General features: G+C 45.3%; 3 protein-coding genes across 5 annotated transcripts in view; 2 read left to right on the forward strand and 1 right to left on the reverse strand.

The window, feature by feature from the left end:
- xpo4 (exportin 4) overlaps positions 1 to 5,160 on the forward strand; it is a 59,460-nt gene extending 54,300 nt beyond the window's left edge. Inside the window, exons 17-23 of one of the 2 annotated variants that reach the window (XM_062534478.1) lie at positions 961 to 1,254; positions 1,690 to 1,882; positions 2,417 to 2,535; positions 2,830 to 2,960; positions 3,317 to 3,434; positions 3,806 to 3,898; positions 4,398 to 5,160. In XM_062534478.1, coding sequence (XP_062390462.1) covers positions 961 to 1,254; positions 1,690 to 1,882; positions 2,417 to 2,535; positions 2,830 to 2,960; positions 3,317 to 3,434; positions 3,806 to 3,898; positions 4,398 to 4,595 — 1,146 coding nt within the window. In that variant the 3' untranslated portion in view covers positions 4,596 to 5,160. The remainder of the gene's footprint in view (positions 1 to 960; positions 1,255 to 1,689; positions 1,883 to 2,416; positions 2,536 to 2,829; positions 2,961 to 3,316; positions 3,435 to 3,805; positions 3,899 to 4,397) is intronic. The other variant, XM_062534479.1, reaches the window with a different exon arrangement.
- A 2,480-nt stretch (positions 5,161 to 7,640) lies between these two features.
- Positions 7,641 to 10,688, forward strand: eef1akmt1 (EEF1A lysine methyltransferase 1). 2 transcript variants are annotated; one of them, XM_062534480.1, is made up of 5 exons: positions 7,641 to 7,842; positions 8,189 to 8,336; positions 8,885 to 8,967; positions 9,662 to 9,951; positions 10,350 to 10,688. In XM_062534480.1, exons 2-5 carry the CDS (start codon positions 8,199 to 8,201, stop codon positions 10,478 to 10,480), a joined length of 642 nt encoding a protein of 213 aa, XP_062390464.1. In that variant the 5' UTR covers positions 7,641 to 7,842; positions 8,189 to 8,198; the 3' UTR covers positions 10,481 to 10,688. The 2 variants fall into 2 exon arrangements, with proteins under 2 accessions (XP_062390464.1, XP_062390465.1); XM_062534481.1 differs by lacking the exon at positions 7,641 to 7,842 and adding an exon at positions 7,873 to 8,084.
- Positions 10,689 to 10,712: 24 nt separating this feature from the next.
- On the reverse strand, positions 10,713 to 12,230 carry il17d (interleukin 17d). Its single transcript, XM_062534483.1, has 2 exons — positions 11,828 to 12,230; positions 10,713 to 11,568 (listed from the first exon to the last, which is right to left on the reverse strand). The coding sequence occupies exons 1-2, from the start codon at positions 12,133 to 12,135 to the stop codon at positions 11,235 to 11,237; spliced, it is 642 nt and encodes a 213-aa protein (XP_062390467.1). The 5' UTR covers positions 12,136 to 12,230; the 3' UTR covers positions 10,713 to 11,234.
- Positions 12,231 to 12,642: the final 412 nt, after the last annotated feature.

Here is a 12,642-nt window from a genome sequence, read left to right on the forward strand (position 1 = left end):
ACCATTATGTTTACTGAAATACTCAACACACTGAAACATCACAGGAACAATAGCCTAGTTTTTTCTATTTGAGTCATTCCGTGTCAAATCAGACAAAATCCAGGGTTGCTGCCCCGTCTCAGATTTAGTTCCAAGTTTGTCAAGCTTATATGTTGGCCCCAAAGCTAAGACCTGTAAAATGTTTTTGTTGCTTTTGTATCATTTTTACACTCACAAATGCCTGATCTTGGAGGCCATATTTGGGCGTTAATATCTTGAAAAGTCTTATTCCTAGCCTGCCCAAACTTTGTAGGGTGGAAGACAGACATGTTCTCAGTATAATTGGGCCATTAAACGTTTGTACAGCGCACTCATTAGTTTTATATAAAGCCCTAGAAATGGAAAAAATGAGGGCCATGTAATATAAGTATCGTCTTAATTAATTGTATATGTGTAAGTAAGGTAACATAACTTTTATTTATATAGGGGATTTTTGTATGCACACAGTGCAACCCAGAGCTCTCCAACGTATGTAATTTAGTTTAATTTGCCCAGTAAGCTGATCCTGGGTCAGTGCCAGAGGAGGGGGGTCTAAAGGCCAGTTCAAACACAAGATCCGCGACGAGACGAGCTGCAGCATTCTAAAAACCAGCAACTTTCTGCAACAATGTATTCTAAAACTGGGGCGTTCAGACCACTGCAACGACATTAAAACGGCAACAATGTTACCATAACAACAGTCTGGGCGTGAGGACAAGATAGAAGTTTTTAGCCAATGTCACAATAGCTCCGCGTGTTCTAAAACTCTGCAACTAAGATTTGACATGTTGAATGTTTAGCGACGGCTTGAAACTGCTTGCAACTGCTTGCAACTTTTGATTCGCACCGCCGCAACTGCTCTCGGCAACCGTCTCAGACCGTTGCGAATCTTCGGTTTGAACTGGCCTTAACTTGCCCCATGTCTCCCCCCCCCCCCCCCAGGTCCTGCACCCGCTCCAGCAGCGCTTCCTCAACCTCATCAACCAGGAGAACTTCGCCCAGATCTGCCAGGAGGAGGCGGTCAAGCGCGAGATCGTGGCCACGCTGGAGGCCCTCTGCGGCATCGCCGAGGCAACGCAGATCGACAACGTGGCGTCGCTCTTCAGCTTCCTCGTGGACTTCCTGTCCAGCTGCATCGGCCTGATGGAGGTGTACCGCAACACGCCCGACACAGTCAACCTCATCATCGAGGTGTTCGTGGAGGTCGCCCACAAACAGATCTGCTATCTGGGAGAGGTGAGCGATCATGATCACACGCACACACACACACACATCAGATCCCTTTCCACAGGTGTGTTAATCAAACACCATGCAGTCTGCATTCATAATCTAAGTGCTTGATTTTATACACAGGTGGAAAGGGACCTGATGAAAGCCATGAATGCATACAAGGATATTCTTGCCTCTGAAATGATTTATTTGCCCCTCCTACTAGCAAAGACTTTCCTTCAAACAAAGACATTCCTACAAGTGTACATAAACTGTACATATTCTCAAATATGACGCTTGATGGAGTTTAGAACCCCCACCGTCGACTTCAATGCACCTAACCCTAATCCTTTCATGCAGCACTGCCTGGAATGTGATTGGGGGCTTTAAAACACCAAAAGGCAAATATGACATGGATTGTAACTTCTATCTTTCCTCTCACAACCCCCCACCCCACCCCAGACCAAGTCTATGAAGCTGTATGAGGCGTGCCTGACCCTGCTGCAGGTCTACTCCAAGAACAATCTGGGCCGTAAGCGTATGGACGTGACCGCCGAGGAGGACCAGTACCAGGACCTGCTCCTCATCATGGAGCTGCTCACCAACCTGCTGTCCAAAGAGTTCATCGACTTCAGCGACACCGGTGAGGTTGAGGGTATGTGAGCATGTGTTTGTGTGTGCGTTTGTTTGTTTGTTTGTTTGTGTGTGTGTAAGAGATGAGGAATGAGATCATTTGAAATTCTTTCCCTCTTAGTTTTCCTCCTTAGATGGCTGATATCTTGGTCTTGCTGCCATCTTTTGCTCATTCTCTCAATCCGTGTCGGTTTCATTAAAGTGGTATTTGTTGAAGGTTGTTGAATTCACTTGAGGAAGGTCTATATGACCGAAACGTTGTGAAATAACCTCAGTAAGTATCACTTTAATGTCCCGCACACTGTTCATTATGCTTGCCAAAACTTTATTTCACAACGTTTCAGTCATACAGACCTTCCTCAGGTGAATTTACCTTCAGGGAAGGTCTGTATGACCGAAACCTTGTATGACCAAATTCACTGGTAGCCATTATCTTGTCCGACGCACCTGTCTTTAAAAAGATGTTAAAGTGAGATTTCATTAATATTGTGTGACTAGCTGGCATGCTGTGCTTTTGGTCTTCATGGCTGAGGTGTGTGTGTGTGTGTGTGTCCAGATGAAGTGTTCCGGGGTCAGGAGCAGAGCTCGGGAGCCGGGCGGTCGGTGTCGGCGGCCGACGTGGTTCTGTTCGGGGTGAACATCGTGCTGCCGCTCATGTCTCAGGACCTGCTCAAGGTGAGACCTGCAGCTGTGGGATTGGTTGGACGGGTTTGTTAACACAGGGAAAGTTACATATGTCACAATGTTTTCCTTCCTTTATAAAATCACACAAAACCCTTAAAAACCAACCAAAACCACATTTGTTTCTAGCACTGGTGCCTGCAGAAGAGAAAAGACCTCAATCTCCACTTAGCTAGATACACACTTTAGAACAAAGTGACCAAACAAAAATGATTTGTTCTGCGTAGATGTGACCCTGTATGCTTCCTGCGTCTGTAACCCATAATGCATCTCTGTTCCCCCCTGCAGTTTCCGTCTCTGTGTAACCAGTATTATAAGCTCATCACCTTCATCTGTGAGATCTTCCCTGAGAAGATCCCTCAGCTGCCCGAGGAGCTGTTCAAGAGCCTCATGATCTCGCTAGAACTGGGCATGACCTCGTATCCTTACATACTTGTGTGTGTGTGTGTGTGTGTGATCTTGTATTATAGAGTGTATCAAACGATTTAACTGAATCTGAAAAGGAGTTGAAACAAGTGGTTCATTCTAGTGTGTGTGTGTGTGTGTGTGTGTGTGTGTGTGTGTGTGTGTGTGTGTGTGTGTGTGTGTGTGTGTGTGTGTGTGTGTGTGTGTGTGTGTGTGTGTGTGTGTGTGTGTGTGTGTGTGTGTGTGTGTGTGTGTGTGTGTGTGTGTGTGTGTGTGTGTGTGTGTGTGTGTGTGTGTGTGTGTGTGGTCAGTATCAGGGTCAGGTCAAGTAGTGGGACTGCTGTGTTTGCCCTTAACCCAGCTCCCACAGAATGAGCTCAGAGATCAGCCAGCTCTGTCTAGAGGCTCTCTCCCCATTGGCTGAGCAGTGTGCCAAGACCCAAGAAACTGACACGCCCCTTTTTATTGCCACCCGACACTTCCTCAAGGTGAGTGCTGTCCTTAGGTGATGACAACAGTGGAGTTGAATCAAAGCGAAATGTGTTGTCCAATGTTTTGTAAAGCAACGCAATCGCGAGTGCCTTGTCATGTATTTCCAATGGAGGCACACAGTCCACGTACAGTAGTTTGTATAGATTTTGAGATGGCACTTGCGTGAGCCTTGCGTTGTCCAATTTGTCTGCATTGTTTTTGTAGACTATGAACTATCATTCACAATAAAGTTATGGATCTTAAGGTGTTTGTTACAGTATGTCACCCTATTACTTTCATCTATCATTTGGCATCTGTTTCTGTGTCTTACATTGCCTTTGTCTTCATCAACCCTTCTGTGTGTGTGTCTGTGTGTGTGTGTTTGTAGCTGGTGTTTGACATGCTGGTGCTGCAGAAGCACAATACTGAGATGACGGTGGCAGCAGGAGAGGCTCTCTATACTCTCGTGTGCCTGCACCAGGTGAGCTTTAATCTGCACACACACCCTCAACCTCAGCACACACACTTACAGCATCAGTACCACACACCTGTAGCCTCCCACACTTACAGCATCAGTAGCACACACCTGTAGCCTCCCACACTTACAGCATCAGTAGCACATACCTGTAGCCTCCCACACTTACAGCATCAGTACCACACACCTGTAGCCTCCCACACTTACAGCTTCAGCATCACTATGGCATCAGTGCCAACACCTCTCGCTGAAGTACAGGGCTCTTGGTTTGCTTAAAGTTTCAACCATAGCATTTTTTTTTTTTTTTAACTTAAACGTTTAATTTACTTAAAATTCTTTTATTTTTAAAAAAAAAAAAAATGTATTGACATTTGTTTCTCAGAGTTCCTATTACACTCCTGGAGAGGTATAAAGTGTTTAAATTGGCAAAGTTATTGTTAAAGTTATTGTTTTCTCTCTCTCTCTTTCTCTTTCTCCTTCTCTCTCTTTCCCTCCATCTGGTCAGGCGGAGTACGCTGAGCTGGTGGAGAATCTGCTGTCCAGCCAGAGGGACGCGGTCATCTACCAGCGGCTGGCCGACGCCTTCAACAAGCTGACCGCCAGCAGCACGCCCCCGACCATGGACCGCAAGCAGAAGGTGGCCTTTCTCAAGAGCCTGGAGGAGTTTGTGGCCAATGTGGGCGGCCTGCTCTGCGTCAAATAACCACTGCCCCCTACAGACCCCGGCCCCCCTCTCTCTCTTCGACCAACCCCCAACCTCCGGAGCCACTCGCCCTCCACACACACACACACACACATTCTGACATTCAAACACACACACACACACACACATACACACACACACACAAACACACATGCAACCATGTACCCACGTACCCATTTGTGGACTTCTAGGTTAGCCTCCTGGCCAAGACTGGCTTTGCTGGTCATCCCACACAAACACATGCACAGACCCCCTCCCCTTGCACTGGTGGAGAAAAGAAATCTGTAAGCTGCACTGTTGGACTGGATCAGAGCACTGAAGTGACAAGGGGAAGTCTTAGGGGGGAGTCCTAGCAATGTGTGTGTAGGAGTGAGTGTGCAAGTGTAGGAGTGAGTGTGCAAGTGTATGCGTGTGTGTGTGTGTGTGTGTGTGTGTGTGTGTGTGTGTGTGTGTGTGTGTGTGTGTGAGAGGGAGAGAGAATGATCGATAAATTGAGAAACAGGGTCTCTGGCTCTTTGCCTCCCACCTTTTCTCTTCTGTATGTGTCTGGCACAGTCAGCTGGTCGTGGGGAGGATGGGTAGGGGTTTTGTAAAAGGGGGGGTTGGGGGGGCGGGGGGGGGGGGGGGGGTCACCGAGATCATCTCAGTCCAATCTGATCTTTGTTTACTTTGCCAGTAGGGAGGTGTGGATTATGGGCAGGGGGACACACCTCTCCAGTTTGTCTACAGTTCTACAGAGTTCCACAAAAACCCTGCTTTGCTCCCCAGCCTCACTCTCACCACACACTCACACTCTCACACACTCACACACACACACACACACACACACACACACACACACACACACACACACACACACACACACACTCACACTCGCACACACATACACACACGGAGCCCTCCCCCCGCCCTCCCCAGAGTGCCTTCTTGTTTTTCTTGTTTGTGTCGTGTGTCGGCCGTCTTGCCAAGACGAGCGGAACCGTGTCTTACTGCAAAGCCCGTGCGTCGTCACGGCGAGCATGCATCGCCATGGCGACCAGAGAGAAAAAGCCTTCCTTTGCTATACCACGTCACCACAGCTGATGGGGAAAGGGGAGGGGAGGGGAGGAGGGGGTAGGAAATTACTGATGAAGAGGAAACAGGATGGAAGAAAAGAAAAAACCAAAATCACTTTGTGTTTGATAAGGGTGTACATATATTTTCAAAAAGAAAAAAATGGAGAAAAAAATGTGTTAAAAAAAAATAAAGGACTGAATTTTTTTATAAAAATAATAGAGGGTAAAAGCAGCAGATTTTTTATTGCTATGACATCACCTGAAGTTAGAAGGCGCTAGTGTGAGTTGTTTTTTTGTTTTGTTTTCTTTGATGCATTGTAGTTTTACCTTGTGCCCTTGATTGAAATATTTCACCCGGATCACCCTTTTAGTCCTGGTTGGCCCTCTGCTACGCTACAGGATAAAAGCGTCTCTGGAACTATGTTGAGATGCTCACAGGCAACACAGGCCTATGAATGAGGTTTGGCCTGCACTGTTCATTTCATTTTCTTTATCTTTCTTTCCTTCTATCTTTCTTTTCCTCCGGACTTTTTTTTCTGCTATCGCACCCATGCCCATGTCTTCAAATCACCAACGCGCATTGGGACTGTAGAAAAGCCTATATTGCCGTAGCAATAACAAACCAAAAACCGACAAAAAAAAAGGAAGGAGTTGATGTGTTTTAGCCCGGGCTTGCTTGAAGAAAGGACTCCCAGACCCCTCTCCTTAGAGCACTAATTCTGTTCTTTTTGGAATGCCTGAATTGTAATGAAATGTAAAAGTGTACATAAACTTATTATATAAAATATTTTGACTACTGTTGTCTGTCTTTATTTTAGCCAGATAAGGTACAGTTTACTTTCAGTCCTCCAACCCCACAAGCTGAAAACAGTGTCCCCTAGAGGTAATCTGGAAAGGATCGGTTTCCTACCAGGACCATGTTTGATGAATCTGTAGCATTGCTGAGCTATACAATTCCTCAGACACTGAATTGGTAATATGATGTAAGGTTAAAACATATATGATGTTGAATTCCATCAGTCTTTAGTTGTTTTCAGCCAACTGCATTGTCAGTCGGCAGATGGATCAGATGTCCTACGGAACTACACTTGCAGAAAACAGAACATCAGGCACTGAATAAAATATCTGGCTTTTGTCCAGTATATCTGATATAAAAAATAAAGATTTTGTGAACCTTACCAGAAATAGGTGATGGTCGGTAATTCTGTATGGCTCTGAAGTTACATTGTTGTGGGATACACGAAGTGGGACTAAAGCAGAGAGTCCATAATTGAATTGCTTTCTTCAGGCAGGTGGTAGCTGTGGTTAGCCTGACCAGCCAGACCCGCATCAACATTTGCTGCCGCTAGCGGCGTCTAGATTTTTAGGCCAAGCTGTGGTGGGATGTGGTGAAATGTAGCCTATGTCACCTAGTCAGGTAAAGCCTACCTTACACTGACAAGATTAGGGAAAGATTCTTGAAAGATTATAGCCTTTTAACAAATGCCCCTCATTCAAGCTTTACACAAAAGACAACAATCTTTCAATAATCTTTCCCAAATCTTGTCAAAGTCTGTCAGTGTAAGGTAGGCTTAAAGATAGGCAGGCAGGGCTTGGTCAAACTCCCCTCTACTGTAGAGAGGCTCTACAAGGGGTCAGGTTTGCTGCGTCCCATTAGAGGTGGGTCATGGATCTACATGGACATAGTGCCTGAGAATCCATGTAAATGGTGGATGGTAGGTAGCATCATGCATGGAGTAGTAATGTTGCGGGCCGGGGGCCTAGTGTTTTGGTGGAGTAGAACAGGACATTCATCATTCACTCATTATCTGCCAGATAGGCCTACAGTATGTTCCACAGTTGCAGCATCGCAATCTTGGAGAGGGACATTTCAGCGAGAAGCCGTGTGTCACACTTGTGTTGTCAGCTGAGTGCTTAGTGCAAGGTGGGCAGGATTCCCTTTAAAGTAACTATGATAGCATCACGTCAATTTTAAAGTCCAGCAGGAGTTATCTATAGCTCTTGAGGGGTGTCGAATAAAAGCAGGCAATGACGGCTACGTTCAGACCAAAGTCTTAGTGTCTCTGTTTAGGCCTACTTGCTCGCCTGAGATGCCATTTCGACTTCGAGTATTTCGGACGTCGAGTATTTTTGGTCTCTATCGGATTCCGTACGACTAGACCTCCTCCACGTGTGATTGTCAACAGGGAGAGGTGGGTAACACGCAAGCTATGTTGAGCCCATTGATGCTATTTGTGTAACTAACGTTATACTTTGATGTCGACTAACTTCTGCAATGTGAAGCAAACAATTTGACCACGTCAGACTACTTGGGCATGTGTTGGCATAGTCTAATGTTAGCTATCTCTGGTTAGCAGCAGAGATATTAGCTGTGGCTAACTGTCCTACAACCGGTTGATTCAGAAATCGCGTACACTGCTCGTATACGATCAAGGTATCTCATATGCAGTAACTATAATGACAACTTGAATATCTACTTTATAGACGACTTTTACATGCGGTACTTCATTCATAGTGTTCTTTTTAATTGTAATGAAGGCAAAACACCATGAGCGACAGCGACGACGATGTCCCACAACTGTCTGCGGCCACACTGGCTGCTCTGCAGGAGTTCTACGATGACCAGAAGATGGATCAGGCACCAGCCACAGACATCTACGCGGTCGGGGCCGTGGAGGAGGACTGGGTAGGTCAGGGTAGGGTGAGCTGTTGAACATTATTATTATTATATAGATTAGGAAGTGTGTTGTACGTACTTCTACTGTGAATAACTGTTTTGGCCTCTCGCCCTATGATCGAGGGTGAACTGTTGAAAATGCTACTGATTAGGAAGTTGTATTTCTACAATGAATAACTGTTCTAGCCTCTGCATATATGAAGGGGCACTTCGTTATTGCATTCATTGTAGAAATATGGCGATATTAATATATTATTTTAGATTGTAGAATTATATCAGAGAGGGTTGAAGCCGTAATCAAGGCGGCTCTTGCAGCTAGGGATTTGTAACATAGACCTAGATTACCTAACTTTTCAACATGGTATGGTGTGAGCAAATAAAGATGGAAATACAGGAAAAAGCTAAAGGTATTGGTTTTCCTTTGTAAAGGATCTCTATATGCAACAGTTTAAAAATTGAATCATGGGACGTTTGTGTAAGTTCCAAATGACGGTGCTTCAAAAGACAGATAACTGATGTTAAAAAGTTGTTAATGTCTTGTGTAATCTCTTCTTCAGGGAATGAGCCAGTTTTGGTATAACGAAGAGACCGCTTCACGGCTTGCAGAGGAGGCCATACTGCAGGCTGGCAAAGGAGGCAGGTGGGTCACAGGTGCATTAGGAGATCCTGATCAAAAAAGATCCCACGGCACTTATCGCAAAGAGTAGAGGGTTCCCCAGTGTGTGGCCTGGCTAAATTCCCATTCTGGCTCATACTGTCTGGCCCCCTAATCTCCCCTCAGTGTAAATTGGTCATTCATTCATTCATGCATTCCCTCACTCTCCACTTGGAGCTGGTGTATGGTGAGCGATCTGGTGCATAATGGCTGCTACACAGTAGGTGGGTGCCACACACACATCCCCTTTTACTAAGCGGTTTGGATGCCTTGATAAAACGCTATGTAAATGCTAATTAAATGTGAATAAAAATGCACAAACTTGGGACCAGTCAAGTCAAGTCAAGTCAAGTTAATTTATTCGTCTCCCTAGGCCCTAGGGAGTCTGCTTTTCTATCTAATTGTTTTGTATAATTTAAAGACACTCTTAACAGTTTAGTTTTTTACCTGAGCGCAATGTTTCCAGAATCAGTTTGATGGCACATAACCTCATAACTTCTGCTATTGTCTGCCATTCTGACACTGTCTGGGCCGCCTTCTACTCTATATGCGCAATACCTAGCCATTTTCTGTGTTCCCTCCACTAGGAATTGAACATCTCTCCTATATATGTTTGAAATCGTAAGTATTCCCCTCTACTAGTCGGCATGGCAAACACCTCTCTGATTTCTCTCATCAGGATAGCATGCCTCAGCTGCCCAAGTGTATACCAGCGGCTCAAAAAGAATGACCTGGTAGGCATCAACGATGTGACGGCTGTTGTGCTGGAATACGACCGCCGCTTCGCGGTGTACGGCGATGAGTTCGTCTTCTACGACTACAACAACCCTCTCAGTCTACCAGAGAGCATCGGTCCGCAAAGCTTTGACTTCGTCCTCGCCGATCCACCTTACCTGTCGGAGGAGTGCCTCAGTAAGGTGGCCATCACGGTCAAGTTCTTGACCAAGGGAAAGACTCTGCTCTGCACAGGTGAGTTTCATTTAAAATGTTTTACAAGGTTCCCACGGGTCATGGAATTTCTTGAATATCCATATCACTTTCATATAGCAAATTCAAGACCAGGCATTGGTTCTGGGGAGTATTCCAAGAGCTTGGTTTAGTGACAACTCGGAGTAAGTCAAACGTAAGTAGTAATCCACCTACTGTAATAGAAGAGCTCTCTGGCTTCATTCTCCTAGCAAAACAAAGCCATGGCATTATTCTTACGATATTCATTTAACCAAAGTCTGACACAAAACCACATGGAACACGCCCAAGGTGTATGGTATGTATGTAATGTTTATATTATATCTGCTCTTCCCTACATCTCCTATTTTGTCAGTGTTAATAGATTCTCTTCAGTCATTGATTTGCCTTTTTTTCCCCAGGAGCCATCATGGAGGAGCATGCAAGTAAACTCATGGGCCTGAAGATGTGTAACTTCCTGCCCAAGCACAGCCATAACCTGGCCAATGAGTTCCGCTGCTACACCAACTACGAGTCGACGAACCTCTCGTAACACCAGCCAACCACATCACCAGACTTTTCAGCTGCTCTGACAGAACTGTCAGTGACTGGGACTTGACAAGTCGTGCCTATCAGATTTGAGGTTGGGTGGCACACCAATTAACTGGTCAGGTTTACCTTCAGAAGTTCGGAACTAATGTAAATATTTGTTTTAATAAAAATGTCAATGACTCTGTAGAATAAAGATATTGAGTGTTGAATGGTTTTGCTCTTTGTTTGGACTAAACATGGGTCACTCATGTACAAATAGGATAAATAAAAATGGAAACAATGTGGATTTTAAATTGTATAAGGAATACATTAAGCCACAGTCTGTGAAAGAAGTTTTACTTCTGATATATTACCACTTTTACCCGTAATGTTTTTGTCTTCAATAATCTCCAAACACTGGCACCATGAACTTCCATCACATCTCAGATTGCAGTTAGTTTAATTCCTAGACTATTTCCTTTTATTGGCTTGCACCAACAGTGGTGCATGTCATAGTCAGCCAGGTTCATCCCATTACTGAGAACTGGCCCTCAGCTGTGGATACCTTTCATTCAGAATATTAATTTGCGCCTGCTTCACAGGAACTTACTTTCTAGTAAGGAAGAGCTGACATGAGACTTTTTGATCAACAGGTGTCACTGTGTATCACCACTGGACAGACCCAAAAGCCCGCTATGGTTGCTGGGATTCTCACATTTCAGTATAAAATTTGTATGGTCATAACGTGGCACGGGCATAGGGTCTCCATACATTTTCTAGTTGTTCTTCCGAATGGGCTTGGTATGGAACGTCTTCTGGCCTGGCTTGACTTTGGTGCTGTCCAGACTTTGGTTGGTCCTCGGTGCTTGCCTATCTTTTTCCAGCAACGGTACGCACGTGCAACCAACCGGAACCGAGATGTAGGTCTCCGTGTAAGAGTGACGGCCACCCATACACATGCCCGTGCGACGCAGGATCACCGACGGCATGTAGACCGGAGTGCTGCGATAGCGCTCGCTCTCCTGGCCGTAAGGACCGTTCAAGCATCCTTTACACAAGCAGTAAGCCTCCGGGATGTAGCGTGGGTACCTCGCCGGGTCGTGGGAGACCCTGTTTGGATAGAAAAAATATTACCGGAGATTCTGAAATTGAAATTTTTTGTTTCCTATATAAGAGGATTTCCCGTCTAAAACTCTGCAAAAAAGTATTTTGACCAAAGCGACTTCCAGCAGGGTCGTATTAACAATTTACCTGTAGCATTAATGCATATCTATATGCTGAACTGTCGGTTGTTGACTTCATGCGTAAAGCTGTAGTGTGTTGTCAATAGTAGCATAAGAGATGCATTACAAATCCGAAGAAACCTTACCTGTAAGCCCACGGAGAAATACTGAGGAGATTCACAGGAATGCGCGACTTTCTGTCCTCTGTCAAGCGACGACCAGAGGGACATGTCATATTCAGTCGCTCAGCCGATGCAAGCTGCAGTGTGTGATGAAAGGCGCTAAAGACCCCCACCGAAAGTCTCCCAAACATCTGTTCAAGAATTTCCTCTGGAATATCCAAGCATGGCCGTTGCCGTGTCATCTTTCTTGACACTTTAACTTTTGATCCCCAGCAATAGTCGCCCCACAGTAACATTACAGCCACCAGTAGGACGCAAGTCCGCTTCAACATCCTTCTCACAGTGCAAAAGATTCACAGGTAAATTCTAGATAGCCTACTTGGGAGGACAGCAAAGTCGGAAAGTTCTCCAAAACAGAGGGGGGAAACTGCGATTCACAGGAGAATCCTTCGTGGTTGCGTAAAAGTCTCAGAGTTTGGCCGTCTGTCAGAGAGAACGGAGAGAAAATATTCTGTCCCCCATGAGCGATTTCCCACCAACCATGGTCTGAAAACTGATGAACGGAACATTTGGCTAAAATAGGCTAAAATAACCGGTGAAAAGTAACACCACCCGACCCGAGTGACTCGACCACCACTTAAGGGCCTGAGTTTGTTGACTGTTCTCTTGGACAGGGATAGTGACACCTAGGAATGAAAAAGTAATTGGAGCACGTCTGCCAATCACTGGCCCCCAGTGTACATTGCAAGGAGATAAATTGACAGTTCAACATGCACTCCCAAGATTTAGAGTACAACACAATTTAATCACAGTGTAATACATTTACTATGCTGCAGTTG

Source organism: Sardina pilchardus, chromosome 4 (assembly GCF_963854185.1).
Source record: "Sardina pilchardus chromosome 4, fSarPil1.1, whole genome shotgun sequence".
Taxonomy (NCBI): Eukaryota; Metazoa; Chordata; class Actinopteri; order Clupeiformes; family Clupeidae; genus Sardina; species Sardina pilchardus.